Source organism: Arvicola amphibius, chromosome 12 (assembly GCF_903992535.2).
Source record: "Arvicola amphibius chromosome 12, mArvAmp1.2, whole genome shotgun sequence".
In the NCBI taxonomy this organism is placed as follows: Eukaryota; Metazoa; Chordata; class Mammalia; order Rodentia; family Cricetidae; genus Arvicola; species Arvicola amphibius.
Window position 1 is genome coordinate 125736252 of NC_052058.2, and position 27724 is coordinate 125763975.

Consider the following 27724-nt stretch of genomic DNA (forward strand, 5'->3'; position numbering starts at 1 on the left):
GTTTGGGTGGTGCCTGCAAAACCAGAACATGGCATTAGACCCCCAGAGATGGAGTTAGAGGCAGTTGTGAGTCATCACATGGGTGCTAGGACAGAGTCCTCTGGAAAAGCAGCCAGTGCTCTTGCCTGTGGGGCCCCTTCTCTGACCCTTGAAATAGTTCTTATGTGGTATGAGATACAAATAACATTGCACACCCATGGAAATAACAAATTCAAACTACTACCCATCATGTGAGCTGGGAAGAAACCTGCATCTATCATATCACCGTGCACTCAGAGTCAGCAGAAAAGATAAATGGAATTAAATCACAGGAAAGAACATATAGCAAAACGAGATTTTTCTTTTTTTACTCACGAATCAACCAATGCCCTGTTTGTTACTTGGCTTCCATCTATTAGAATGTAAAATTTATATTTCTTAATTTTTGTAAATGGAAAGCCCAGAATCCCATTTGCATATGCTTAACAGAGCTCATGTTATCCTGCACACTACCTCCAGGTAGGTAACACACAAGACCAGAGACATTTCAGCATCCCAATGTCATAAAACTTCCGCTCCACATCTCAATGTTTGTTACAGAAGCATAAGAACAAGATGGTTCAACAAAACACATGCATTCCAGGGCATCGTAGTTGAGCCAGTGGGAACCCTAGGAGGGGTGTGAATACATACAGGAGAAGAGCTGCATGGGAATTCAAACACAGCATGCAAACATCCACCTTCCAGCTGTTCTCTGATGGATGCTGAGTTTCTGCCATGGAATACTGCAACCTTGAACTCCTCTATATGACACATTTGGTCATATTATTTTTTAGGAATTATTTATTATTTATTTTATGCATATGGGTGTTTTGCGTGCATGAATATCTGTGCCCTCAGAGGTCAGAAGAGGTATCAGATCCCCTGGAACTGGAGTTATGGGCAGTTGTGAGCCACTATGTGGGTGTTAGGAACTGAATGTAGGTCCTCTGGAAGAGCAACCAGTGCTCTTAACCACTGAGTCCTCTCTCCAGGCCCTGTCATCATGGTATTTTATGTGTCCTTACATACTTTTCTAATCTGCCCTTATTCCTCCTAGTAAGGAGAATTATTATACATACCACATAGCTTAAGTAGGTAAATATGTACTTAATATCAAATGTAAATATTAAGGGCATATATATACTGAAATATTCACATAATTATTTCACAACTCCACATGTATAAAAGAATTTTTATGCTGGAATTGTCAGTCCTTATTGACCCTGTCCCGTGCCAAGCTGGTTCCTCTCCTCTCCCCCAAAAGCCCCATCTTCTGCTTTCATGTCACATGTTCTGTTTCCTCCCCTTTCCCCCCTCCATTACAATTCATACTTCTGTCTCCTGACCCCTTTTAGAGCTTCATGACATGTAAACACCACACACACACACACACACACACACACACACACACAATCTAGGTCATGCCACTTTCCTTTAGCTGCTATTTCTTCAGCTCAATCTGCACATGTGTAGCCCTTGTATAAGCAGCTGGGAGTCAAACACACCACACTCCTTTGCACACTATTCTTATCCCTCTCTGCATCACAGAACCATGGACTCCTTGGCTCTGAGCTCCACCTTGGCATCTCTCTGTAAGACAGTGGGGATGGAAATACTCCTGGTAAGAAAAGCAGCAACCCAACCCGCAGCTGCCTGGATGAGCCATGGTCAAAAATTAAAAAATTAAAAAATCAGAAAGAGAGAATTTTAATTTATTGGAAATTATTTATGTCAGTGTACTTATGATACTTCTACTTAGAGAATCTTGAGGAATTAGAGTTTACCACTAACTTTTCTACTCTATTATTTTCTCTTTGCCTTACCCCACATAATTGTTTTATGCATATTTTCACCCATATTCCTTCCAGATCTTCATGGTTCATTTTTCCATCTGTTTAGTCCTAGTATATCTTACTTTGGAAAACATTTTTTTAAGTTTAAAGTTGTTTTATCTATTTGGGGGTTGGGTGTGTGTGTGTGTGTGTGTGTGTGTGTGTGTGTGCGTGTGTATGTATGTGTGTGTGTGCGTGTGTGTGTGTGCGTGTGTGTATGTATGTGTGTGTATGTATGTGTGTGTGTGCGTGTGTGTGTGTGCGTGTGTGTGTGTATGTATGTGTGTGTGTGTGCGTGCGCGCGCGCGTGTGTGTGTGTGTGTGTGCGTGTGTGTGTGTGTGCGTGTGTGTGTGTGTGTGTGCGCGTGTGTGTTGCTGGGGCAGCCATATCTAAGGGCTCACACACCGTAGTCAACTTCTCTTCAACCTAGCTGCACTAGTCTTGTCAGAGTTATCAAAACAAGACTCTCGATTTTGTCAGTGTTGAAGATCTCACAGGAGTGAGCTGAAGCATGGTACCAACAAAAAGATGTTCTGTAAACAAAAAGAACAGGTGGCCTTTTTTTGATCTTTCAGAATGTTTTTATTGACAGTTACTGGAGAAGTATAAGGCATGTTCACAGGCTCTGAAGTGACGCAGAGTTCATTCTCTCAGCAGCGACTACAGTCTGCACCAGATACTACAGTCTGGGCCTGTGCACTTGAATGTGTTAGAGCATGCAGACCATGCTTAGGTACCAAGAAAGAAAGTGTTCATATTTATTGCTTACTTAGCTGTGGGTGCACAGAATCCTATGGTAGTGGTATTCTGCAGCTTAGGAGTCCAGGTTCTCTGTGTAGGCAGGGTGTGACAAAAGCCTTATCTGACCAGGATGTTCTTTCCCCTGAGCAGGGATTAAATGTGCAATGCTCATTTCCTTCTTTGGACTTACTGCAGCCTTCTATTAGGTAAAAGAATGTCATCCCTCCCCCTTAACAATGCTTCAAATTGATCTAACCACCTGGGATCCTCTGAAGTCAGAAAAACACTGATGTCTGAGGCAACAACTCTCAAATAAATGAGATAAGTGGGAAAAAATGTTGGAAGCAAAGGATAAGGAACCCTTTGAATACTTTGCTCCATGACGACACCCCATAATCAGTCTTATGCACAAATAAGTAGAGTTGTGACTGGTGAGAAGGAGTTCGGTAAACACACAAGGAAAGACTGTCTGGACCAGGACGTACAAGGATCGTCCTCTTTACTGGAGATGCCAAATTTGGGCACTGACCTGAAGTCAGAAAGCGTACAATCTAATCAACAGAACATGGGCTTGCCATCCTACTAGTTTCATCCTAGCAGAACACTAGAGGGATTGAAAGGTGGCTCAGTGTGCAAAACTCAGAACTAGCATGAGGATGTGACTTTAGCGGCGGTATCAGTGTAAATCCAGGTAGGCATTAGAGTACACCTGTAATCCCAGATCCTGGAAGTCAGATGTCCCGGGGCCAAGCTGGCTAGCTACACTAGCTAAATTGAGGTAAGCTCTGAAATCAAGTGAGAAACACAGCTTTGTCAATACACAAGGTAGAAAACCATCGAAGAAGACGGGCATGAATGTCCACACACGTGACCATGCTAATACACACTACTGACACTTGCACACATATACACAATCAAAACCAAGATATGAAATATAGGATAGTAGAAAGATTAAGTTTAGATTCTTTTCATCATTCAATAACCTCATATCCTATGATGTTCAGGCTGATATTAATAGTAAATTTTGTCATGTTTTGATACACATACTAATTAAATGAAAGTTTTCATTAAACTGTCATAGATTTGGCTCAGATATTTCATACATTTACCATATAATTCTGTTATCTCTGTTGCAACATACAATGTAAGGAAGTCACCTATAAAGCAAAGGCAAAACTTTTAGCTCCCTAGAGAAGCTGGTTCTAAACTGAACATATTGAATTACAGAATCCAATTTCTTCATTAGTGGAGTGTCTCACCAAATGAAAGCAGCCATGAAAAATTCTCAGTATACAGCTGAAAGATGTTCTACAAATTGCCTATCATAATCCAAACTTGATTTCAGTATTAAGAGCATTAAATAATTCTTGATACAGAGACCATGAATGTAGCAGATTTCACACACTTGCTAAAATATGTTTGCCCAGCTATAAAACTCCAAATGAACCATCAATAAAGAAAAGTAAAAGTAATGCTTGGAAAATGAGAAGATGAAATTAAAACTACTAGAAGAAATCATGAAGGCCTTCATGGATATGATGTCTTTAATTAATTCAGAGGAAAAGCTGACAAGCTCGTCTATTGTTATTGTCATTGTTCCTAAATTCAGTATGAAATATGGCATAGTCATCACACACACACACACAATGCACAGACACACAAATACACATATACATACACACATTGACATATACATTATGTATACATATACACACATACACATTGACATTTACATTATACATACATGCACCAATGTACATATACTCACATATGTATGCATATAAAAACATAAAATATACACAAACATAAAACACATATAGATATCACATACAAACACACATTAACATACACAAACAGACATATGTACAGCATACATAGGCACACATAACATGCAAATATACAGAGACTGATACAAACACACACACAAACATACATACACACAGACATGCAAGACAGAAACCCATAGACACACACAAACACTGATACACACGTAGATGCACATACTCTCAATACACTGACACATAACTACAAACACATATGCACACAAATACATGCATGTGTGCAGGGTACATATACGCACTTACACACCCAGACTCACACATATACAGAGACTCATACATGCACATATATGCAACACATGCATGCACACAGGACATACACAGAGACAAACACAGAATAGACACAATGATGCAGCAAAATTGTTAGATATGCAGAACTAAAAGAGTCTTTTTCCCTCTGGAAAATATTTAATGTAGTCCTAAGTCACAGGCTTTAGTAAATTCATTATTATTTAATACAGGCCTAGATGGAATAGCAACAAAATGTTGTACAATCTTAAGCAATCAAGCTCTGTCTCTCTCCTCTCTCCCCTTCCTTTCTCTCGGTCCACCTCTCCCCATCTCTAAGAAATAGTCTCATGTAGCCCAGGCTGGCCTTGAACTTGATATACAGTAAGGATGACTGTTTCCTTCTCATCCTACTGCCTCCACTTTCCAAGTGCACTTACCAAGGGATGGTAAGATGTGCACTAGCATGCCCCAGATCTCCTAGGTATCCTTCTTCACTATGGAGAAAATTTGCCTGATTAAAGAAAGTTTGACAAAAACATGCCTATGAATAATAATGACCACTGTGATAGTAACCATTCTGATTTTCATCTTTTGAAATGCTGCATTGTTCATAGGCAGGGTGCATGCTATGGTGATTTAAGAAATCATTATAAAATACATATATTCTTCCAAAGACACAAAAGAAAATTCAGCCAAGAGCTATTATGCCAAATGAACTCAAATTAGCATGAGTGCTCAAGCAGCAGAAGTGAAGCGGCACCACATTCTAATCTTGTCTTCAAAAACCAAAGCTAGATTTGTGTACTAAAGTAAGCTTATCACAACCACAGTCAAATTTTTGCACTATATTAACTAAAAAGACTGGGGTTAAGAAAATCCAAATTTTATAAAATCTGATTTCAGTTCTTGTAAATTTGCAAAAAAAAATTTTATTTTGTTACTTTTTGCTTAATAGTTTTACTATAGAAATAGAGGTTTTCAAAGAAAGAGCTGTAAAACTCGACCTTCACACGTCCCACATTGTCTGTGCATTACCATGAAGACCAAGGCAATAGTCTACAGATGTGTTCACAGTGGTGTTATGCTAACTATGGATATTTACAAAGCACTAATTTTCTATTAATCTAAAATATTCACTAAGGGTCTAATAACTCTCCTTCATGTATAGAAGGGATGTTGCTGGACTGAAAAACAGTTCTTAAATAAAAACATACTCATGAATAGTAATGGCCACTATGATAGCAATCATTTTGATTTTCATCTTTGAAAATGCTGCATTGTTCACAAGGCATATGCTATTTATCCAAAGCCGTTAATTACTACATTATAAGCAATTACTACTAATTCCATATTACAGATAAGAACTAAGACTTAGACACAGCCAGTTAACAGTTCAAACTTTCTCAAGCTAACCTGGCACACAGGCAAAGTCTCCAAACTCTGGGCCCATGCTCTGAGCCTGTCGCATACCTCACTGTCCCATAAATACACCTCTGTTGATATTTCCTTCTAGTTTAAAAAGTCATCTTCCAAAACAAACAAAAAGAAAGAACTCTACAGTGTTCTTAGTAGGGTTTTCCTCTGTATGATGCTGACCTTGGGCTCTGGTATTTCTGATCCCAACAAAAATGCAAATCAGCAACACCTGTACACCGTAAGACAGAACGGCCAAGGAAGCCTAGTGGCTATGCCATTTTCCCCTTCGCTGATTGCTTTAAAGTAAAATTTCTGTACAAACTAGTCTCTTTTTTAGCATATGCTTCCTCACTGCTACACTAAACGGAGGTGAAGTCCATTACGGTAGAGAGCCAACATAAGGACACCTGTCTAATATGAAGCATTACATGGAGCACTTTCCATGCAAAGCAAGGCCATCAGGAACTAGACTTGGAGGGAGTGTGTCTGTTATGTTCTTGCTCATATGCATCCTAGCCAGGGGAGCTGTATAAATCCCTTAGAATCTGCAAACTTCCAACTGAGAGAGAAATGGGAAAAGAAAATGCACCAGTCACCATGCAGCCCAGGACAAGGGTCTCCTGGATGGCCTTTAAGGAATGTGTCCAGGAAGATCTTGTAGGGAAGCAGACAGCACATTCAGGCAGGGTACAATCTAATGGCAGTCAGGTAGTACTCATGGCAAGAGAATCTGGAAGGCACTGGATTAACTGACAGCATCACAGAGCTGCAATTAAAACAAAGAGCTGGAGCTTGGGTTGGTTTAGTACACAGTAGGTTTAAGAGTGATATAAAATAAGAATGTCATAGTGAAACCAGTAGGATGCATAATCAACATCTGTTAATAAAAACTTGAAAAGGAAACCCTAAACAATAGAACTATATTCACATAAATATATCAAACTAGTGTCTGATGACAGACATGCACACGCACTGTGCCGCTGTTGAACTACAGAGGCAGGAACCGTTTATAAACTGGGTGTTGCATCCCCCTTGAAATTGTCTTCAACATTGTTTTAATTTTTTCTTCTTTTCCTTACGCATTAGAAAAGTATTATCTTGTTTACGCAAAATTAACAAATATGATATTTTCTTAGTGTACTTGTAACAGCTAAAAAGAATAGAACTAAGATACAAAAAGAAACTGAAAAATTAAGAAAATAAGGTAATTTGCCTAAAGTTACTTTGTTCAATGATACTACTCATGAAAACACAAAAATTGCATTCCAGATAGCTCACAGCAGTATTCTGACAAACTACTTTGGAAACAAGACCTCTTCAGTAAACCTTTCTGCTCATTTTTTACCACTGCCCGATGACACAATTATATGTATAATATGTATACTATCTTTCAACAGCATCTCAGATGAAGTTGTTTGTACACAATGCTCTCTTGGAACAGCATCTCTTTTCCATAAGATTTCATTTCATTAGATTTACTGAAAGGATTATGCATTTTATATAATTAAATGAGAGGATACATGTCCAATGATTATAAACTTGCTTCTGTGCTTTGTTGTTACTGCAGACCTTGATGCATTCATTCACACCCAATTCTCACACTGAACCATATTCATAAGTCACTGCAGAAATAAATGCCTGCTCTCAGCAGTGTGGTCTGCACAGAGACCCAAGATGCTGGGACCCGTCTCTCACCAGTGCCTACTGCACGGGGACCCTCCACACAGGAGCACCCAACTCTTGGCAGTGCATTCTGCATGGGGACCCTCCACACAGGAGCACCCATCAGTGCATTCTGCACGGAGACCATTTACACGGGAGCACCCATCTCTCACCAGTGCATTCTGCATGGAGACTTCTGTGTGGGGACCCTCAGTGCTTTCTTCCTGGGGACTTTACCTTGGCAGGCTTGTTGGCATCCATGCTTTCTTTGAATTTCTCCTGCACAGTTGCTGCAAGCTGACAGAGCAAGGCACCATTATCCAACTTCTCCATGAAGGTTTCTGCTGTTATCTCTTTCCCTGAAATACCACAAAAGAGCATTATAAAAACATTCTTTCCCTAGTCTGGGCATCGCACTCACTCTAAAGGGCATTATTTCATTAGGAGCTCCTTCTATTCATTTCTAAAGAAATCCCTGAAAGGGGCACTGACTATAAGAATGGTTTATTTAGCATTTTATGTTTCATTTAATCTCAATATTTTATATTCATTCTAACTGTAAAAAAAGTTGTATTTCACACTAACTAGACAAAACTCACACCATTTAGCAATCAAATAAAATGAAAATGAGTCAGTGAAACAAAGAAGCAGCCTTCTGAGGAATCCTACATTTACAGAGAACAAAGCAATGTATTAGAACTAAATGCACGCTGCCTCTCAGCATCTGGATCTCTGATTAGTCCCATTATCATCCTCGGTAGTCCATTCAATTGCTTTGGACTGCAAAGCAGAACTGGTTTTCCATATCAGTAATATATTTCTTTATAAAGACAACAGCTCAGTTGCAAGAGCACCTGTTCAGCACTCATCAAAGCAAAGTTCACTCCCCAGCAACAGATAAGAAAATCCATGTGTGGTGACAACCAACCATAATCAAAGAACTCAGGAGGTAGAGGCAGGAGGATCAGAAGCTTGATCATCCTTGGGTACATTTGAAGTTTAAGACCAGCCTGCGATACATGAGGCCCTATCTTCAAAATAAAAATAAACAAAAGTCGCTGAGGAGATGGCTCAAATACAAAATCCTTGACATGCGAGCACGAGATCCTGAGGTCAGAGCCCTAGCACTCATGGAAAGAAAGAAATAGGGAGACAGAGAGGGAGGGAGGGAGGGAGGGAAGAACGGAAGGACGGAGGGATGGAGAGACGGAGGGGATAGAGAGTAGCTAAAAAAATCCTAAGGTACAGGCTTTTAACCCTGGCATTGAAGAGGCAGAGACAAGAGGTTCTCTGGGGTTTGCTAGCACTAATTTCGCTGAATCCATAAGCTCTGAGTACAGTGAGAAACCCTGTCTAAAAATAATTTGAATTAAGTTGGATGACCAATGAGGAAGATATCTAATGTGGATCTCTGACCCCTTCTTAAGCTTAGGCAAACACAGCTTTGTGAAGCAACCAGCATACAGGCATGAGCGTGAACACACACACACACACACACACACACACACACGTAAGAAAGAAAACAAAACAAAACAAACAAAAAGCTCTTTCGTTCTTTTTAAGCAGAACAATGGTACATAAACAAACCATCACTGGCAACTCCACTAAATCTCATCAAACTATACTAAACCTCATTTCTAAACTGCAATAATGCACAATTCTTGATTAAGAGCATGTAATATTGTTGCGAAATATAAACTTTAATCAATAAAAATAAAAACCACTGAGCATTCCCCTCTGAACACAGCCATGAGAAGGCAATTCCAGGGCTCAGCTTTGCTACTCCCTCCCTACACTGACCCTCACAGGGCCACCAACACTCTTAGAAGCTTCTGGTCCTCATCCCATCATCTTCACACTTGACTGGATCCCAGTTAGTCATTGCCTTTTCTTTCTCCCTTTTCCCTTTCATTTTGAGATAACTGTACTGAGATCTATTCCATATCTTTTATCATTTGCCCTCTAAAGTATATAATTCAAATACTGTGCATATATTCAGAAATGTACTGTCATCAGCATAATTTCAGAACATTTTATCATATACCAAGGAATCCAAAACCCTTGAGCTCCATGACCCCCCAACTCATGTAAATAGAACCACTTGTACCTTTCCATACAATTTCCCCATGCCCTCCCCTTTGCTTCGGTCTTCATTTTCAGTGAGTTTTGCTGCCTTTATTTCCCATGACATGAAGGTTACTCTGTTGTTTCAAACTGTCTCTTTTGGTCATGCCATCATGGTCTGATGACTAACATGATGGCCATGAGAATGCGGGCTGTTGCCTAGGTTTGTCTTCACTTTTTAGTGCTGTACACCATCTTTCCTGATTTAGTCTTCACTCAGATACATTTACTAATGTTCTTGATACCACCTCTACCTTGCAAAAAATATCTATGTAATTTATCCCAACCCAATGACCTCCACTGATGCCTCCAATTGCTTTTGTAATCAAATGCTTCTATCTGCCTGTGGTCCTATTGATCATACCCCTCACAGATGTTCTACTCTTCCCGGCATAAACCTCCTTCTGTGTCTTGCTCTTTCCCTTATTGAATTCTACCTCCCTTTACTCTGTTTCCTGGAAGTGATTTCCCAGGGCTCACTATTCTCTTCTATATAGTCATTCTCACAAATAGCTTTCATTCTGGGTGTATACCAAATATTTTCTCCTTTTGCAAATAATATGTTTTGTATAAAGTCTTCTTCCTTCAATATGCTATAAACCACTTGAAATGTGTCTTTTTAAAGTTTCTACAGGACTGGAATGTAGCTTGGTTGGTACAGTGTTTGCCTAGCATATACAAAGCCCTGGGTCCTGATGCTGCACAGCTATAATCCCAGCACTCAGAAGGCATGGGAAGCAGGATTAGCTCAAGGTCAACACCTTGTCTACAAATACATATATTTTAAGAATGAAGCCTCCTACAGAGGTAAGCATTGCATGTTAATGTGATGGGCACTGAGTAAACACAATCAGTAAGCATGCAAATTAACAAATAAACCTTCTAGAAAAAACCTTGACCAAACATTGGGGTACATCCAGACCTGTTTTCCTAGCTTAAGAGAAAGGCAGGTGATGCAGTTCCGTAGACACTTAAAGATAGCCCAACTGAGTCATATATAAACTACTGATTCAGACTGACAGTATCCACTGTTTGAATTTTCAGAAACATCTGTTTAAAATGACTTTCATGCAATGTGGATGGGGGATTATAAGAGGGACAGGGAGTTAGTGCTTACATTCTCTTTCTCCCTGCTGGATAGCTCACTTTTTAGCCTCTGGTTAAGATAATGACTTCTGCAGGTGGCAAAGCAGCAGCACTCTAAACGTTGACCACAGAGGTTCGCCTGCGCAGGCTGCTTTCATTTCAGAACTACATGGAGTTCAGTCAACTCAGACATGAACATATGAGTCTTGAAACACATAATGCAAGCAGGGCAGATTACATGTTATGCTTCCAATATTATTCTAATGAGCAGAAAGTTATCTTGCAAACAGGCATGATGCATAAGTACCAGAAACAGTGTGTCTAAAATATTCAGTTTATTGAGATGTGTTTAAATATCAAAATGAACAAGTTTTACAAGTTCTTCAATGATTTTGCTGCATGACTCTGTTATAAATTGCTTAGATGATATGATATCCTACCTCTGGAAGGGAACTTGATGTGTTCTCATTTAGTTACACTCCACATCAATTTACAGATTCTGCCTTATATTTTCAAGTGACTTAGATGATTATAACAAATTGAAAAGAATTTTTAATAATGCAAAGAAAAATAGTTTTCATTAAAGAGCCATCAGAAATTTGCCCAGAGTCACACTTTTCACTTGATTTGCTTTGGAACTCACAAATGTCCTTTGTCCTGCTCTCTATGAACACTTGACAAAAACTTTACACTGAACATCTGTATCCAATGAGGAATATATTAGGTGTCAGCTTTCAATTCTGTGTATTTTATAGCTTAGAAAGGTGGGTTTTCTGGCTAAAACAGAGACTGTTATATACTTTATAGTTGAAATGGACTGCCCCAAATGAAGGGAAAATGCAAGACTGAAAAGTTCTACTTTTAAAAATGCTTTACATGTAATATGTTTTTCCATCTAACTATTAAGAGTCATTAAATATATATTTTCAGTGTGCTGTATAATTGTAAGAAGTCAGTTATAACGTTTTTATGGAACGGTGCACTACACCACTTCCATTCCACACATACCACTAGCAGTGATTAAGGAAAAGGCAGAATACCATGCCAGTTGGGTCTACCCATAACAAACCCAGAAGAGCGGGCGGTGACGAACAAATTAAAATTCCTTAAGTAAAATTGGCCAGCAATTAATGATTTCTGCTTCACAAATCAGGCTTTCTTCATCTTCCTGCGTTAAGGGACTCACGTCTCATATTATAAACACTACACAAGGTGTCTCTGCAGTCAGAGCATTGCCACAGACTCAGCCCTGCCTTCCCCATGTGAAAGCAAGTCTAGAGAATCAAGAGTAATAGATGGCATAACTGAACCATCTACTAGACTAAGTGAATGAAATTAGCATCAAGGGTTGGGTAACTAAAACCAGCATGAGTGCTCATATGCATCAATATATAATACCTTCCTGAAAAACTTTGACATAATTTCCATAAAGATTGGCTATCAATCTATAAAATGTTTTAGACTGGCACTACCAGAGGGTGGGGGCAAGGATCTCTTTATCTTCTATTGGAATAGTCAGAGATGAGTTTTTCCCCTCAAAATTTAGCAATACCAGATTTCCAAAGAAGAGACTGCATCTAATATTCACATTTGACATTTGGACACAATGTGGCAGGCAGGCATAGTCACAGTACTACAGACTACATGTTACTATCTCTCCCCCTTCCCCCCTTTTAAAAACAAATCCACACATTTAGCACATAGAGGAATTCAGCCTTCGACCCAGGCCTTCTAGGTTCAAAGTCTATGCTCTCAGGCATTTGGCTTGACAAATTCAGTATTTACTGAACACACAGTGACTATTTCCTAAATCAGAGCATTCTCCCAAATGAAATTTTATTTTTTTCTTTCCTTACATAGAAACACCACAGGAAGCTTTTTAGGAAAAAATGATCTTGGACTGAAGAGAACAGTCTGTGAAACAAACAGCGAGCCTGGAACATGACTGAGAAGACCACTCAGCCTTGTTCTAATGACTGATTTGAAACACAGCAGAAGAAAGTTGCTATAGTTTCAATGTCTAAAGATAATCTTGACACTACAGTACCAAACTCCATTCTAACCCCACTGCACCTCCAACCTCAATTTATTTTAACAGTAGAGAAACCAAACACTTTCTAGCCAAATGCAAATTATTAAGTATTATTCATTTTGATAATGAGTATGTTATCTCAAATTACTTGGTATCTTCAAGACTGAATTTTGAAGAGTGTGAGATAGGCTTGTATTAACTTACACCAAGAACATGAGGATTTCAGAACCCAATAAAGGAAGAATCTCCTGTCCCAAGCCTACTGGATAGCAGCTGTGTTTAATAGCATTAGCTTCAACAGATAGATGTTTACTTTTTAATAGATAAAAACGAAGTAGATTTTTAGAAATAACTGAAAAAGTGAAATACATATCACTCATGTTAAACTGGAAACCACTAAATTTTCTTTTCCATGCATGTATATAAGTCAGAAAAGCAAATTTGTTACAGTATCAACTATCAATACATTTTCTAAATATCAGTAAAATTGATTCAGCATAACAGCTTTTGTGGCAACTTAGAAACTATTCAAAATCCCTAGGTAGATATAAACACATAAGTCTTCACCCTAAAGATGTACAACCATTAATAAAAATGCCAACTCTGTTTGATGCAAATACGTCTTGATGCAATTCTTTTTTAACACAAAAGTCTTTCTTAAAGATACAGTAGTACCAGGCGCTTCATTTATTATCATTGAACAAAACTAATATAAGACAAAGAGAAATTATCATTTTTAAAATATGTAAAAGCTCAAGTGAGATGAGCAATTTGTTAGTGCGTTGGTCTCAAAGTAAGACCAAAACAATTCTCAGAAATCCCGCTATCATAGAGTCAGATGCACTTAATTCTACATCATGGATTACTGTTATTGCCTGGGGCTGTTCATTTACTAACACTTTCCATGCTCAAAGCAATAATAAGTTTTTTTTTGCAAGATTTGCTGGATTTAGCTTTTGGTATTATGGTATATTGTACAGACATAAATAATGGGTGAGTAATACTCGCTTCATGAGTAAAAGGAACAGAGTTGACAGCCTACAGTACAGACAGAACATGTGTGGTTAATGTAGACCAGACCTGTCAGCAAGTGGTAACAGCAGCCACCATGTAAGGGGCAGCCCCAAATACATTCTTACTAAAGATGGTGGGATCTTCAGGTCCCAGCTCTGTCTTTTCTAAATGTTTATCATAAAACTAGTCTATTGCCACAGCTACTAACAGGAAATGCAGCATAGCTACAGACAGCATTTCCTGGAAGATATCCAACATGTGAGTGGGTGAAAATAACACACAGTGACCTTCTCATCAGTCATGTTGGTCACTTCAATAAGCACACTTCCCACGGGAAGCCAGGATTAATACATAAACTGAGGTTGACTAGCTGTTTATTATTGTATCTTTTTCTCTATGCCTAGAATTCTACAATGGTATTTATTTTTGCCACTGATGAAGCAAGAGTACAGTATCTGGAAATTACAATATCACATGTCACATTGGAGACATGAAAGTGAGTATTGCTCTATCATCAAAACAAGCATTCCCTTATCCATCAAACTATTTTTTGGTCTTCAAATAATCTTCAATTGTCCTTTCAAAAAAATTCACCTTCAATTGACAGTTTATGTGGAGGATCAGAAACATCCAAGTATAATCACTGACTCACTCTCCTTTACAAAGCATATTTTAAAAGTTACATTTTAAACAAGTATCCTAAAAGTTTTCTGCAAGTATGACCCATGAGACCAAACATCTAAAAGCTTTACATTTCTTTCTCACTAAAGAATTTGCTGCTTTATATGGAAACAGAACCAACATGGAGGGTGTCACGAAGACAGCTCTAGATTCCAAGTACATAAAAGCTAAGACGAGAGAGAGAGAGAGAGAGAGACAGAGAGACAGACAGAGAGACAGAGAGAGAGAGAAAGAGAGAGAGAGAGAGAGAGAGAGAGAGAGAGAGACAGACAGACAGAGACAGACAGAGACAGACAGAGACAGACAGAGAGAGACAGAGACAGAGAGAACACACTATAAAGTAAGTATTTCTCGGTTGGCCAAAAGATAATAATTTTTAAAGATTTATTTATCACTTTATCTATGCATATGTGTGTGCTTGTATGAATGTATGTGTAGCATGTGTATGCAATGCCCACAGAAGCAAAATGAGGACCCCTGGAACCAGAGTTGCAGATGGTGTGAGTACTGAGAATGACGCACACGTCCTTTGCAAGAGGAGTACATGAGCTAACTCTCTGAGCATTCCAGTTGCGATAATAAAAAATTTTACATTCATGTTTCCAATGCAAGTGCATACTAAGAGTTGCTACTACGTGTGAGAAAGCTATCTTCCAACAAAGCCATTCATCTGTTATTCTCTCATTATTATACAAAACATTTATTTTACTATCTCCAGATGTTTTACCATTTTAAACAGTCTCAAGTGTTTACACTCCCTTCCAAATTATCATAAAGGTACTGACTTGAGATCTAGTCTCTGTTTACCTCAAGTGAATTCCCATCCACTCAAAGGTAGTATTCAATAACCACAGTTTTTTTTATTCCTTTAGTATTCCTTGGTTGTAAAATTTCTTAGCCCATCGATTTCATTTGCTACAACTTCTAATAAATATTTAACAAGATAAACTTAATTCTTTAAAATTTCATTCATTTATAATTCTTTTGCAAATTTATGCTTATTGTTGGCCTAAACTGACCCAAACCAAATCTCCAGACTCAGATTTCTTGGACACTTAGATTTGGGGAGCTGGAAAGGATATTAAAGAGCATCCCCTCCAACTCCTCCATTTATGGCTGGGGACAGCAAGCCCAGAACAGATAGCTGAGTGACTTTGGGCATGTTTCCTACCAGTGGAACAGCCAGAAGCTGAAGCCAGGTCTCCTGATGCCCAGAGAGGAGCCAGGTTTCCTGATTTCTAATCCAAAGATCTTTCCATTACACACACTGACTCTGTTCTTTGAGGCTGCACTGGGCTGCTCACAGTGATCAAACCACTTTGAGAATGATCACATCGGCTAAACAGAACACCTTGATGACCTAGTCACCCAGCACTGGGTCATGCCTGTGTAACCAGACTATGCTGTACTCATTCACCCTTTCCTCCTGGTCCAACATCTCCATGGCCCCGTATTCATCACACTATCAATTATGACTCACTAAAAACCTTCTTCAGAGTTGTGTATAACTCAGTCCCTTACAAGTCTCATAAAAAAGCTAACAATTCACTGAACTTAATAAATGGAACAATAACTTCTATCGTATTAACTATAACCCAGGAACCATTCTAACTACTATATATTTTAAATATTTTCCCCCTCAGCAACCTGTAAACAGACACAGTGGATATCTCTCAAAACACTGCACAAAGAGTTCAGGGCCAGGAAGCAGCAGTTGGAGTTCAAGCATCAAGATTCTCTAGAGCTATGCTTTGAATTTCTGCATCACAATTCCATTGACAACTCATATCTGTAGCAGATGGCTGAAAGTTAATAGATGACTAACTTCATAGTCATTAGTGTGCCCTGGAACGACAAAAGCAAGGGAAGAAAGACCGCCTCTGTCCGATGAAGTTCAAAGTTCCTTTTTGGCATGAATGAATTACTAACCCTTTCCTTTCCTCTTTCCTTGTGTTAGAGATAGCCCCACGGTAGGGTGGAGGACTCTGCTGAGGGGAGGGAGTTCTTAAAAATCTTTTATGAAGGGTAGATTGTCTATACTCACATTTGGTAGTTCTGGCTAAATTATAAATTTGGTCAAAATGTGGTACTCATGACAAAGAAAAAAGTAAGTACCTCCCATAGACAAAGACTTTTTTAAGAAAAGCAAATAGGTACATAAGCTAGGATGACCAAGAAAACTATGCAAAAGGATAATGCGTTCCCAATCTTTGCTAGAAATTCATGTATTCTGTCTTCCTAGCTAGAAAGTGGAGCCTGAACCTTGTAGGATTGCTTCAGTGATAAACAGAGTAGGTGGCTCCACTCTGCCAAGCACACAGCACCACACAAGCTCTGCTTAGCCAACACTCAAATCTTATATCCTAAGAACTCGGTCAGGGCCGAAAGTTCTGACTCGCTCTTCTCTGGGGAGATCTGTTACTGGTGATGCTGTGGCTAAATATGACAAATCTATGCCCTCTGTGGTTGCACTTTCATGCTCAGAACTCACCACACAAAGGCGGCACCTTTAGCAGGCAGTATCACTTTCCTCTCCAACAATGCTTTCTCAAAAAGGCACAGTAAAATGAAAACAGAATTTAGTTCAAAGCTAAATTACTCCAGTCAGTTCATTTGGACAAAGCGTAGGCGTTCTCCCCGAGTTCAGGTACTCAGCAGTTTGGGAAGGTGCGCTGTAAAAGTAGGGCAACGGAGACAGGTTCAGAGGCAGATCTCAGAGCCTGCGGTCTGAACCAAAGCACGGGTCAAAGCGGTCAGCTGCAAAGCGACGAGTCAAAACTAAATCCAACCAGAACAGAAACAGTATAAGCAACCTGACCGCAGATTTCCACATTCCAGTGCAGGATGCTGGAATATGAAACACAGCTAATGCGAGAGGCACTGGGAAATTCATTTAAATTTCCACAGGCTTCAGGTTTCCCAGATGAAAATTCCCAATAAAGAAGGCCTTTCTTTCCCAGGGGTTGTCACATGCTGGGGAGAAGGACACTATGAGAGGAGGTAAAACACACAAGACTCTGTTATCTTTGCTCACCAAGTGATATCTTATAACCTTACCTAATAGATTGGTCAACCACAAGGCCAAGTCTTCTTTCATCGGCAGCAAATTAGCTTCATGTCTGCTGGCCAGCCACTGGCTGTACTGATGCATATCAGACAGGCCAGGTCCGCTGCGAACCTTAGGGCTCAGGGCAGTGCACATCATTTATCCACTCCTGACACCTGCTGTGGAGACAAAAGCGCAAGTGCTTTTCATACAGGTAAAATTTCTAAAATTCCACCACTATGACATTGTAATAAGGCCCATCCATGGGATTCCGTGAGGTTAGATCAGGTTATTAATTATTAAACCCAGAGACATTATGTGTTTTATTTGTCTGGCTATCTCACTTTTAGCCAGCTACTTGGTAACAGCAACAATCAAAGGTCAAGGAGAAAGTCAAACGATAAATGCTTAGCTCATGAAAAACAATGTATTTGGAAAGAGCTAGCTTCAGGAACAAGAAATCCCATTTATGCAAACACAGTAAGATGTGGTTACATTGAGGTTTTAGTGTCTGATCTTTTTTTTCAAGCAAAGATTTCTACAGAATTTGAGTGCTGAACATGAGCACTCACTTGATTCACACAATCCATAGAAAACACTTGGGAACTGTTGGCAAGAGGGATGCCTAAAAATTAAGCAAGCATGATGCAGTTTGTGGGTGGTAGCAAACTCACCCAAGGACTCGTGATTTAGAGAACTAAGTGTTGGGTAGGAGACGAGGGGTCTTAAAAGACTCTCCAGTATAATTCTGAATGACCAAAATCAGAGGGGATCCATAGCACAAGCAATCTAACTCCATGGCATCACAGTAGAGTTGGGCTAAAATTTTTATCTTAAAACCCCAAGAACTCTTTCCATGAAGACAGTCGGACAGAACACACTAGTGGAAGACAGTGTCTAATAACAACTGCCTCTGGTGGCCTTTGCCCTCTAGCATGATTTTCTCCTGGCTCTGAATCTTCCTGATTTTTGTTCTGCAAACTGAGCTTTGTTTGTAATCATTTTAGAGTAGAAATACTCCAATGTTTTACATCTAAAGTAAAAATGACAGAGAATTTGCTTAGCATGTTAGAAATCCTGTAATAATGCACATTGCAATAAAAACAAATAACTAAAATAAGATTATTTAATAACACGATCACTTCACTGTGTGCATAGTATAAAACCTTTATTTGACTCATAGAAAAGGGAATTAAATAAATAAATACTTTAAACTATGCAAATATATTTAAGTGTTTAAACATTTAAGTTGGCATTAAGTATATCATCTTTGTGTGAGCTATTTTTGGGGTAATACGGTCACAAGTAACTCAAGGTAGCCTCAAAATGCTATCTATATAACTGAGGGTGACCTTGATCTTCTGATTCTCCTGTCCCTCCTCCTGAGTTCTGGGATTAAAGCTCTGCCCACCATACTTGTATAAGGAATGCTGGGAAACAATCTCAGGGCCTCTTACATGGTAGGCAAGCACTCTCTTAGTGAGCTACAACTCTGCCCTATATGAACTATTTGTAAGACCTGGTTCTACTTAAGTAAAATAAATAAATTGAAACTATCTTTTATCTGAAATATAATTATTCCACTTTCATTTACAATAGCTAAATCATTTCCTTTAGAGTCTTCTTTACCCTGACCTACTCTAGCTACATCAGTATAATAAAAAAGTATATATAACCAAATGATAATAAATACAAGAGTATTTGCAAGAGGCAAGCTGTTAGATGCACATGACATCCTAGATATTTCATCTGAGAATTTCAAAGTGACCAAGTTACATGCTACCTTTGTGGTTTTACTCTTTCAAACTTTGCTCAATGGCCCTTTGTAGTTATTCTCAAACTCTAATTTATTTAAATTTATTTCTTTTAAAAGTTTACATTTGAATAAATAATCTAGTTATATTTATTTAATTCAAAATGGTTATCTCCAAAATCGTAGAAAACACAATTTTGTTGGGAGAGGTAGTAAATACATAAAGTATATAATACATACACAACTGAAAGATACAATTGCACTTACTCTTTTGCCATTCTCTAGGTATCTGAAATGAAGCATTAGGAAGATGATCTGTGTTTACTACACCTTGTCATAGGCTCCAAGTTTGTTAAAGTTAGAGTTGGAATTTTGCTGTTGTTTACTCTCTCCCGATTAATACTACCATCAGAGTTTCTCTAAACTTCTGTAATTTAACATCAAAACCACCTGAAATATTTTCAATCCCAATTCTTTTAAAACTATGATCATTATAATCAAAACAATACCTCTGTCTGTAGCTAATCAGGATCTTACAGGATGGCTAGCCTGTCAACATGCATGTAATCAATCATATATCTAAGTAAAAGAGTCATACACTTAAATAACTAATTGAAATCTTAAAAGGGTTACCTCCAAAATGCCTCCTTCTCAAGACACAATCTCTCCCACCACTTCCCTGAAAGTGAGATACGGTCTCACAGTAACTCTACCTCCACCCTATTGTGTGCCCTGTGACTCCCACTGAAGCTTCAGAGCCCTGTGTCGCTCTACAAAGGCAAGAAGACGCCTCAGGTTCTGAAGCTCATTGTCCAGCGCAGAATCCATCAGGGGATCACTTACAGTGAGCCTAATGGCATGTAACAGTTCCAGTGAGTCAGAGGGACACAATCCTTCCCCTCAGCAGTTCTCAACAGTGAAGTTGTTATTTTCCTTGACAGTTACACCTTTATTTCCCATTCAATCGCTCTTGCGTTTCACCAGAAATGTAATCTGAACTATCTCCTAATATGAATTGATGAATCACTAAAAAAAAGTAAAGATAACTAAGCTAGTTTTATTTTGATATTTTGTACATAACCACAATTTTAGTAGAGATGGTCATTTAAAATGGGGTCAGATTTTTTTTTCCAGAGGCCAATGTGAGAGAAAGAAGGCTTAAGGGTAACTCAAATACATAAAAGTTAAAAGACTAAATTATGATAAACACAGAGAGACACAAAGATATTTTAACAGGACTTGTCTAAGTCCTCTCTAAAAGGAAGAAAGATGGGCAACTTAATTTCTCTTGTTCCATTATTCATACTTAAAACCATCCCTATATTGAGCACAACTCAGTGGGTTTCCTTAAAGTCTCTATATTCAGGCCTCAGAATTGACTGAAATTGAGCCAGGAGATGGTGGCACACACCTTTAACTCCAGCACTCAGGAGGCAGAGGCAGGTGGATGTCTGTGAGTTTGACACCAGCCTGGTCTAAAGAATGAGTTCCAGGACAATCAGGGGGCTACACAGAGAGACTTTGTCTTGGGGTGGAGGGGAGACAGCACAGAACAAAGAACAATTTGTTGGAATCAGATAGGAAGAAGAAACGGATCCAGCTAGAAGGAGGAAAATATGGAATCTGAGAAATTCACTGCATGGTGAAGTAGACTCTCACTGAAATGACTGAGCTACAAGGAAGAAATGAATGAATGCAAGAAAGCAAGGAAACAAGCAAGAAAGCACATAAGGGGAAGGGAGGGAGGGAAGAAAGGAAGAAGGGAAGGAAAAGGAAGGAGGGAAGGAAAAGGAAAGACTAGAGTCAATGACAGTAGAAGGGGGACTTGGAGGTAGAAGAGGACAAATGGAAGGGAGATAAAGGAGATGATAATAGGATGATTGAGATGATCAAAGTATATTAAACATATTAGCTATATAACCAATAAATGATAAAAATTAAAAATAAAGATATGAATCACTTAGTAAATCTAATTTAGTTCAACTTTTAAAAATTTAAAGTTCATAACAGTTAAATAAAAAGATAACTTAGGAATTTTATCCTTTTATAATTTATAATAAATATTGAGTGTACCTAGATGAACTGCATTATATCCTAAAGAAAAACTAGGGAAAAAAATCATTCCTGTTCTTTGGGATGCATTTAAAGTTTCGCAGACTACTGAACAGAAAAGTCAGGATAAGGAGAAAAAGTTTTCATAGCTTAACACTGAAAGATATTCTTGACAAAATTTATGTAATCCAAATATTCTAAATGGTCATACAACTACTCTTAAGTATTAAAAATAATCAGTTGGAAAGACTGAGACCTCAAATATGTGATACATGTGAACAAATTCACTAAACTGGAACTTCTACAAGATTTCTATAAGTAACTGAACTGTAAAGACTTGGAATGTATAAAAATAAATCTTAAAGGTCAAAACATATGCAAAATCCTTCAAAGATTGTGTATTTTCCCTTTCTTTCCATAGTAAAGGTGACTCTGGCATAGCGATTGTGGATGTGATGAGGCTTGGACAACCCAAGGGAAGAAGAAGAAGGTCACGAGCCTGAAAGTAAAGCATCACTTCTAAAGACTGTCTGGCCTATTGCTCCAGAATGCAGCTGTCCATGCCACCGAGGGGCTTGCTTTGATTGTGGCCAAAATGCTTTCTCCCATCTCTAGAAGTCTGGCATGACAGAAAAAACATACTTCAGTATTATATGGAATATAAATTATAAAGAAAGAAAAAAAGCAAAAAAAAGATTTTACTACTGTTGTCTTCTGTAAGATTCCACATTAGGAAGACTAATTAATGAATAGAATGAAAAAGATGAAATCCAACATTCTAAGGTAAAATAATGGCTCCATAGCCTAACCATTTAGAAACTGTACATACCATGGAATTTTCTCTTTTTATCTGAGTTGTTCACTGTGTACTGTGGACAAGACCATTTCAAAGATAACTGGGAAGATTCAACATTTATGACATTACTTGGCAAATATTTTAAGTTCAATGCATTTTATATGCAATCTAAATCATCACCATCACAATGACTTATTTTGGAAAGATCTTCTGTAACAAAATACAATTTTCCCATATAATTCTCAATCATTATTATGAAAAGACAGAAGAGTTGGAAATTTCAACTTGTCATTAAAGATCCAAAATTCTCCTCATGTTGAGGAAGTTGCACCCAAGCTTATATGCCAAATATGAAGCAGTAAAATGAGTATAGAGGGTTAAAAATGATAATAAAGGATATTGCATTTTGATATAGTTAAGGATCATAAGCTATTAATATGACAAGATTCAGTGCTCACAAATAGATGGCTAAAGATATTACCCAAATCTCCTTTCTGTCTCTCTCTCCCTCTACCCTTCGCATCTCCTTTACAAAAAGCCACTAAAAGTAGTGAGGCCCCATGAATGTTCAATCAAGAGTCCTGCCTTTAAAAGCAACCTTGACTCACTTCTACAATGTTGACCTCACTTTTAACCATTAAATTTTATGTGTTAAAGGTTCCAAGGTTCCAAGGTAGAAACAAAGATTATAGGACATTAAGAATTTCTTTTAAAATGAAAACAAAATGAATGCATCAATCCAAAAACTCTTCCAAAATCTAGCAGGACAAAATGTCATTTTTGAAATGGACTCAAAGAATGAAAGTCCAAAGATGGTTTGTACCATTTCCTGAAAACTTTATTGTCATGTGACTTATTTTGACCAATCAGTAATATCTCTGCAAAATGTGGGTCCTCAACCAATGTTCAGAATGCAAAATGTTTGCTGTTACTGTTTTTCCCTTCTATTAAAAACAATTTTTTCCTCATGTACTAAAATCTGATTATGAATTCCCTTCCTTCTACTCCTCCCAGTTCCTCCCCACCTCCCCTCTGGTTCAGATCCACTCCTTTTCTGTCTCTCATTAGAATACTAGTGTTATGCAATTGGTTGGTGGTTTAATTTGGTTTGACCATGTAGTCCAGTCTACACCAACTCATTACGTAGTCCACCAGTTTGGCCTAAAATTTAAGTACTCCTGAATCAACCTCCCAAGTGCTGGGATCACATGTCTGCACTCCTATTCCAAGTTATGAATGTGAAACCTCATTAAAAGTGCTAATCAGAAAATAAAGTCCACAATTTAATCATAAACGCAGTTTCAGATCTTGTAATAACACTATAACCTCTGTCAAGTGACTAAATCTAATATAAATTCAGCAAATATTAAGCAAAGTAACAACTTTAATTAAGTAACTGGAGACTAGACTCAAAAGGCCCTTGAAAAATCTGCATAGGAGAATTCTCATATATTCCTAAGAGACTGGGATCCTAGAAGATATTTTGCCTAAGGTAATGGGATATTCACACAGTCATTAAATCTCTGTACCTCCTTGTACATAGACTATGTTTTTAACTCTTTGGGCATCTCTTTCTTATTGACAGCCCCCCGGTGACTTATCTTGGATAAAATGATTAAACACACACACACACACACACACACACACACACACACACACACCTCTTTCTTAAGACAAAGTATTTCTGCCACTTGAGATTTTTTTGTTAAGTCATCATTCTCAAAATCCTACTAAACCATTCTCCCAAACAGTGAAGCGCAGACTTTTAGAATTCTGCCAGATTGAATTGAGACACGATTTGAGTAGAAAACTATCTAAAGTCACTAATTGGAAATTGTAATGGCTCATATCAAAAGTCTATGTAAATTGATTTGGTAAGCCTTAATTCAAAAGATTTATGTTTTGTTCATAACACAAAAATTATATTTTAACTCAAATGCAGAAATAAAATACCAGAATTCAGCATTCTATTCAGATATATATATATGCAATATATATGTGCAATATATGTGTTATATATTATATATGTGCAAGATGGATAGATAGAATAGAGATAGATAAATTCTTCATGTAAAGAGAAAACAGTAAAAAATCTCAAGTCGAATGGCCCTTGAAAATTTCAATACAGGGAGTTTCCACGTACCTTCACCCACCTTTACAGGAGCTATTTCTACTTTCTCGCTTTTTCTTTCCTCTAGTCTAACCACACTGAGAGGAAAACTTCAGTAACAATTCAAGAAAGTGGAAGAAACCACAAAAGTAATGCTATAATTTCTGCAGAAATTAAAAAAATCCTGGAAATATGTTATTAGAAACACACCAGTTATTTTAACCAGCTTAAATCTTCAGAGCTCCCCGAACCTGCACAGCTGACCTCCAGTCTCGAAGTTCTAAATGGCATCTGGCTGCAGGTTAAATTAAGTCCTGAAGTTTTACCACACCTTCAAGCTCTAAGTTTAACTAAGGCTTGACACCAGGATGCTAGAAAACTCAGTGGGCATCACAAGTCCTTCGGCTCTCGTGAATTCCGCCTTCCGCCGAATGAATTTATGTCCCAGCAAACCACAGTTCACAGCACAGAGTTGGATACTTATCGATAAAATAAGGGAAGAGGTACACCTAAAGCTCAGCAGCACAGGGTCAAAACCCAAACTACCTTTCCTGGTCAGAAACTTCTCAGACAGCTCTCAGCACAGGCTCCACTGGGCATGGTAAAGGCACAGCACCCCAGTCTTAGCTCCTCTGGCTCTTACCTTCTCTTAAGCAGTCAGAACCTGAGCACCCATATTGGAAAGGACCACCACCACACTCTCCACAGCTAGAGCAGGGCATTCCTTGAAGAAGGGCTCATTGATCTATGCCAAAGACAAGCCAGGCAAATCAGATGTGAGCTGTAGTTATGAGCAAAGACTAAGAGGTAGGGGGAAGCAGCAATGAGCACAGGGTTTGTTCTCAGCCCTGCCTCTCAGAGTCTCTTGGGACAGGTGGAAAGGGAAGGAGGACTTCCTGTGCCTGGCGGATACTCCCAACTTGTCTGAGCCTTTATTTAACACCGAAAGGCCAGATGGGTGTCCCTCTGAACACGTAGGTCTTATTTCCTCTGCATAAAATCTCGTGTGCACAACTCGTCAAGCTTTGTTGGAAAAGTTTGGGATAGTAGGTGGAAAGTTAATTTATAAAACAAGTTAAAGATAAAGAAGATAGAACAAACAAAGACTATGATTAAAAATAGTAAACTGGAAGAAAAATCGACACCACCTTCATTTGTATTGGAATACAGAAAACAGAATGCTAGGAACTGAGCTTGCTCCCACATTAGGAACTCAAAATGTCTGGGCCAAGTCAATCAGTTACAGAGTTGATAAAACTTAATTTTGTCAGGGCTAATTAACACCTCCAAAGAGACCTTGGCTCAGATTTCAGTCATCTCGGGCTGGGCTAAAATATCACATCGAAATACAAATGTATGGATAAATTAGCATTTGTTCACACTCTAAGAAGGTTCAATTCTACCCAACTCGTTCACAAAGTCACCCCAAATTACATCACAACCTCTTCTTCCTCGCTCCCATTAAATCAAACCTCAAACCCTCTGCAAGTGTGAGTAAGACAGACAAGCAACCCAAGTCCCTTCGCCCCCCATAACCACAGAGCAGGGCTTGCTTGAGCATCACGCATGTGTACATTTATGTCCTCGCGCTGAGACTTTCTCACTTCCGCCCCTGGTTGGCTGAGCTGTCCCAGAGGGCTTCTGGCGCTGCTCAACAATAGCGATAGAGGGATGGAAGCTGTTTCCAGGGCATCAGGAGATCCTCTCCCCCCCCACCACCACCACCACTGCAATGAGCGGCAAAGTGCAGCACTCACCCTCGGGCTGCTTCCAGGCCCCTCCCCCGCGCCCTCCTGCAGTAGCTCAGCTGGGGCCCCTCCTGGTTGCCCCCCCACCCCTGCGTGCTCACCAAGCCCGAGCCCACTGCTCCCCGCAGCTCAGCAGCAGCAGCTCAGCAGCGCAGGCGCTCCCGGCTGCGCCCCTGTGACTTCTCCAGACACAGGTCCTGTGGCCTGGGCTCCCCGCAGCACAGCAGCACCTTGGCGGCAGCTGTGTCCGCGCCGCCCCTCTTCATACTTCTGTGATGGCTCCTCTTGGTGCTGTTTGGGAAAATGATTTTAATCCCACTCGCCAGAAACAGATTTCCTACATTTCATCAGTCCACAAGGACCGAACGGAAGTAAAATGCTTACTTTTTTTTCTGCTGGACAGCAAACGCAGTTGACACTGATTTACCCTTCAAATGGGAGAGATTGTATTACGAGCCCTTGGCAGCAATTCCAAGTTGGGGCCAATCCCCAGCCCCTTGCCTGTCCCCCAAACACTAACCTAAGAGAGAAGGGGTGGGGAGAGGGGAAGGGATCATATTTAACTTCAGGGTTTTAACAGTAAATGACTTTAGCACAATGTTAAAATTGGGTGTTGGAAAGTTTTTCTTTTCTGGCCTGTGAGTGTGCACACTCAGTGGTATGAGCTTTCTAGTAACTCGGGCCAGTGTTCATTCCAAATAAAAGAATTTGATGTCTTACAATTCCGTTTAAATATCAGATTTTAGAATGGTCTGCACCCAGGGCTGTTTCCACTTTAGAAAGGAAATGTGAGTCTGTCCTTCCTTCTCTCAGGCATACATAGTTCAGTGTTGTGTTGAATATCACAGACAATTTAACTCAACTGTCGTGTATTAGGACATGAACTTTGAGATGAAAAGCTTTGTATGAAGTAGACAGATGTTGGGCTGTCTCAATCACCTCTGAAAGGCAGTGGCCTCTAGCTCAGCATCGGGTTTCCACTTCCCACAGTGTCTGCTGCAAGGAATCACCTTGTGTTCTCCATCAATTCGGTCATGTACTTCTCCATCCAGAGTACATGACTGCAGCTCACTAGTTCTCTGGTCCCCAGGTACCAGGTTAAAATAGAGTGCAGCACGCTCACATGCCTTCCCAGAAAACAACACAACCAACTACCCGTCAATGTACAACAGCAAAATAATGCAGACAACTCTGGCCGACACCTACTATTGCTTCCATCTGGAAAGGTAACTTGTTCTAACAGTTCTAATAGCTGAAAATGGCACCAGCTATTGGCTTGCAGTGGCAACACAAATAGGAAAAAAAGAAAAGACAGCAACAGAAAGGCTTAGGATGGTGGAGGTTTTCATTTCAGTTAGATTTGCTACTGCAACAGTTGGCTGCACAGCCCTCCCTAGCACCCCAGAAGAACACAGGATGGTTCCTCACGTTGAGAACAGACAGCATCTAAAAATGACATACATAAAAACAAAACAAAAACCGAGTAGACGAAACTTGGTCAACTGGAGTGCACAAACATGAGTGATATACCATTTCTCAG

At 39.2% G+C, this 27724-nt stretch overlaps 1 protein-coding gene and 1 long non-coding RNA gene across 6 annotated transcripts in view; both read right to left on the reverse strand.

The window, feature by feature from the left end:
• Positions 1-18043, reverse strand: part of Gas2 (growth arrest specific 2) — a 107910-nt gene extending 89867 nt beyond the window's left edge. For 2 of the 5 annotated variants that reach the window (XM_038313810.1, XM_038313814.1), the window contains exons 1-2: positions 17737-18043; positions 7980-8101 (exon numbers count right to left, since the gene is read on the reverse strand). In XM_038313810.1, the coding sequence (XP_038169738.1) occupies positions 7980-8101; positions 17737-17884 (270 nt within the window). In that variant the 5' untranslated portion in view covers positions 17885-18043. Of the gene's footprint in view, positions 1-7979; positions 8102-16326; positions 16462-17170; positions 17319-17736 lie in introns of those variants that run through there. The other 3 variants (XM_038313812.1, XM_038313815.1, XM_038313813.1) reach the window with 3 other exon arrangements.
• A 7047-nt stretch (positions 18044-25090) lies between these two features.
• On the reverse strand, positions 25091-26744 carry LOC119802448. The gene is made up of 3 exons (XR_005283436.1): positions 26569-26744; positions 26286-26475; positions 25091-25181 (listed from the first exon to the last, which is right to left on the reverse strand). It is a non-coding gene; the product is annotated as an uncharacterized LOC119802448 (long non-coding RNA).
• Positions 26745-27724: the final 980 nt, after the last annotated feature.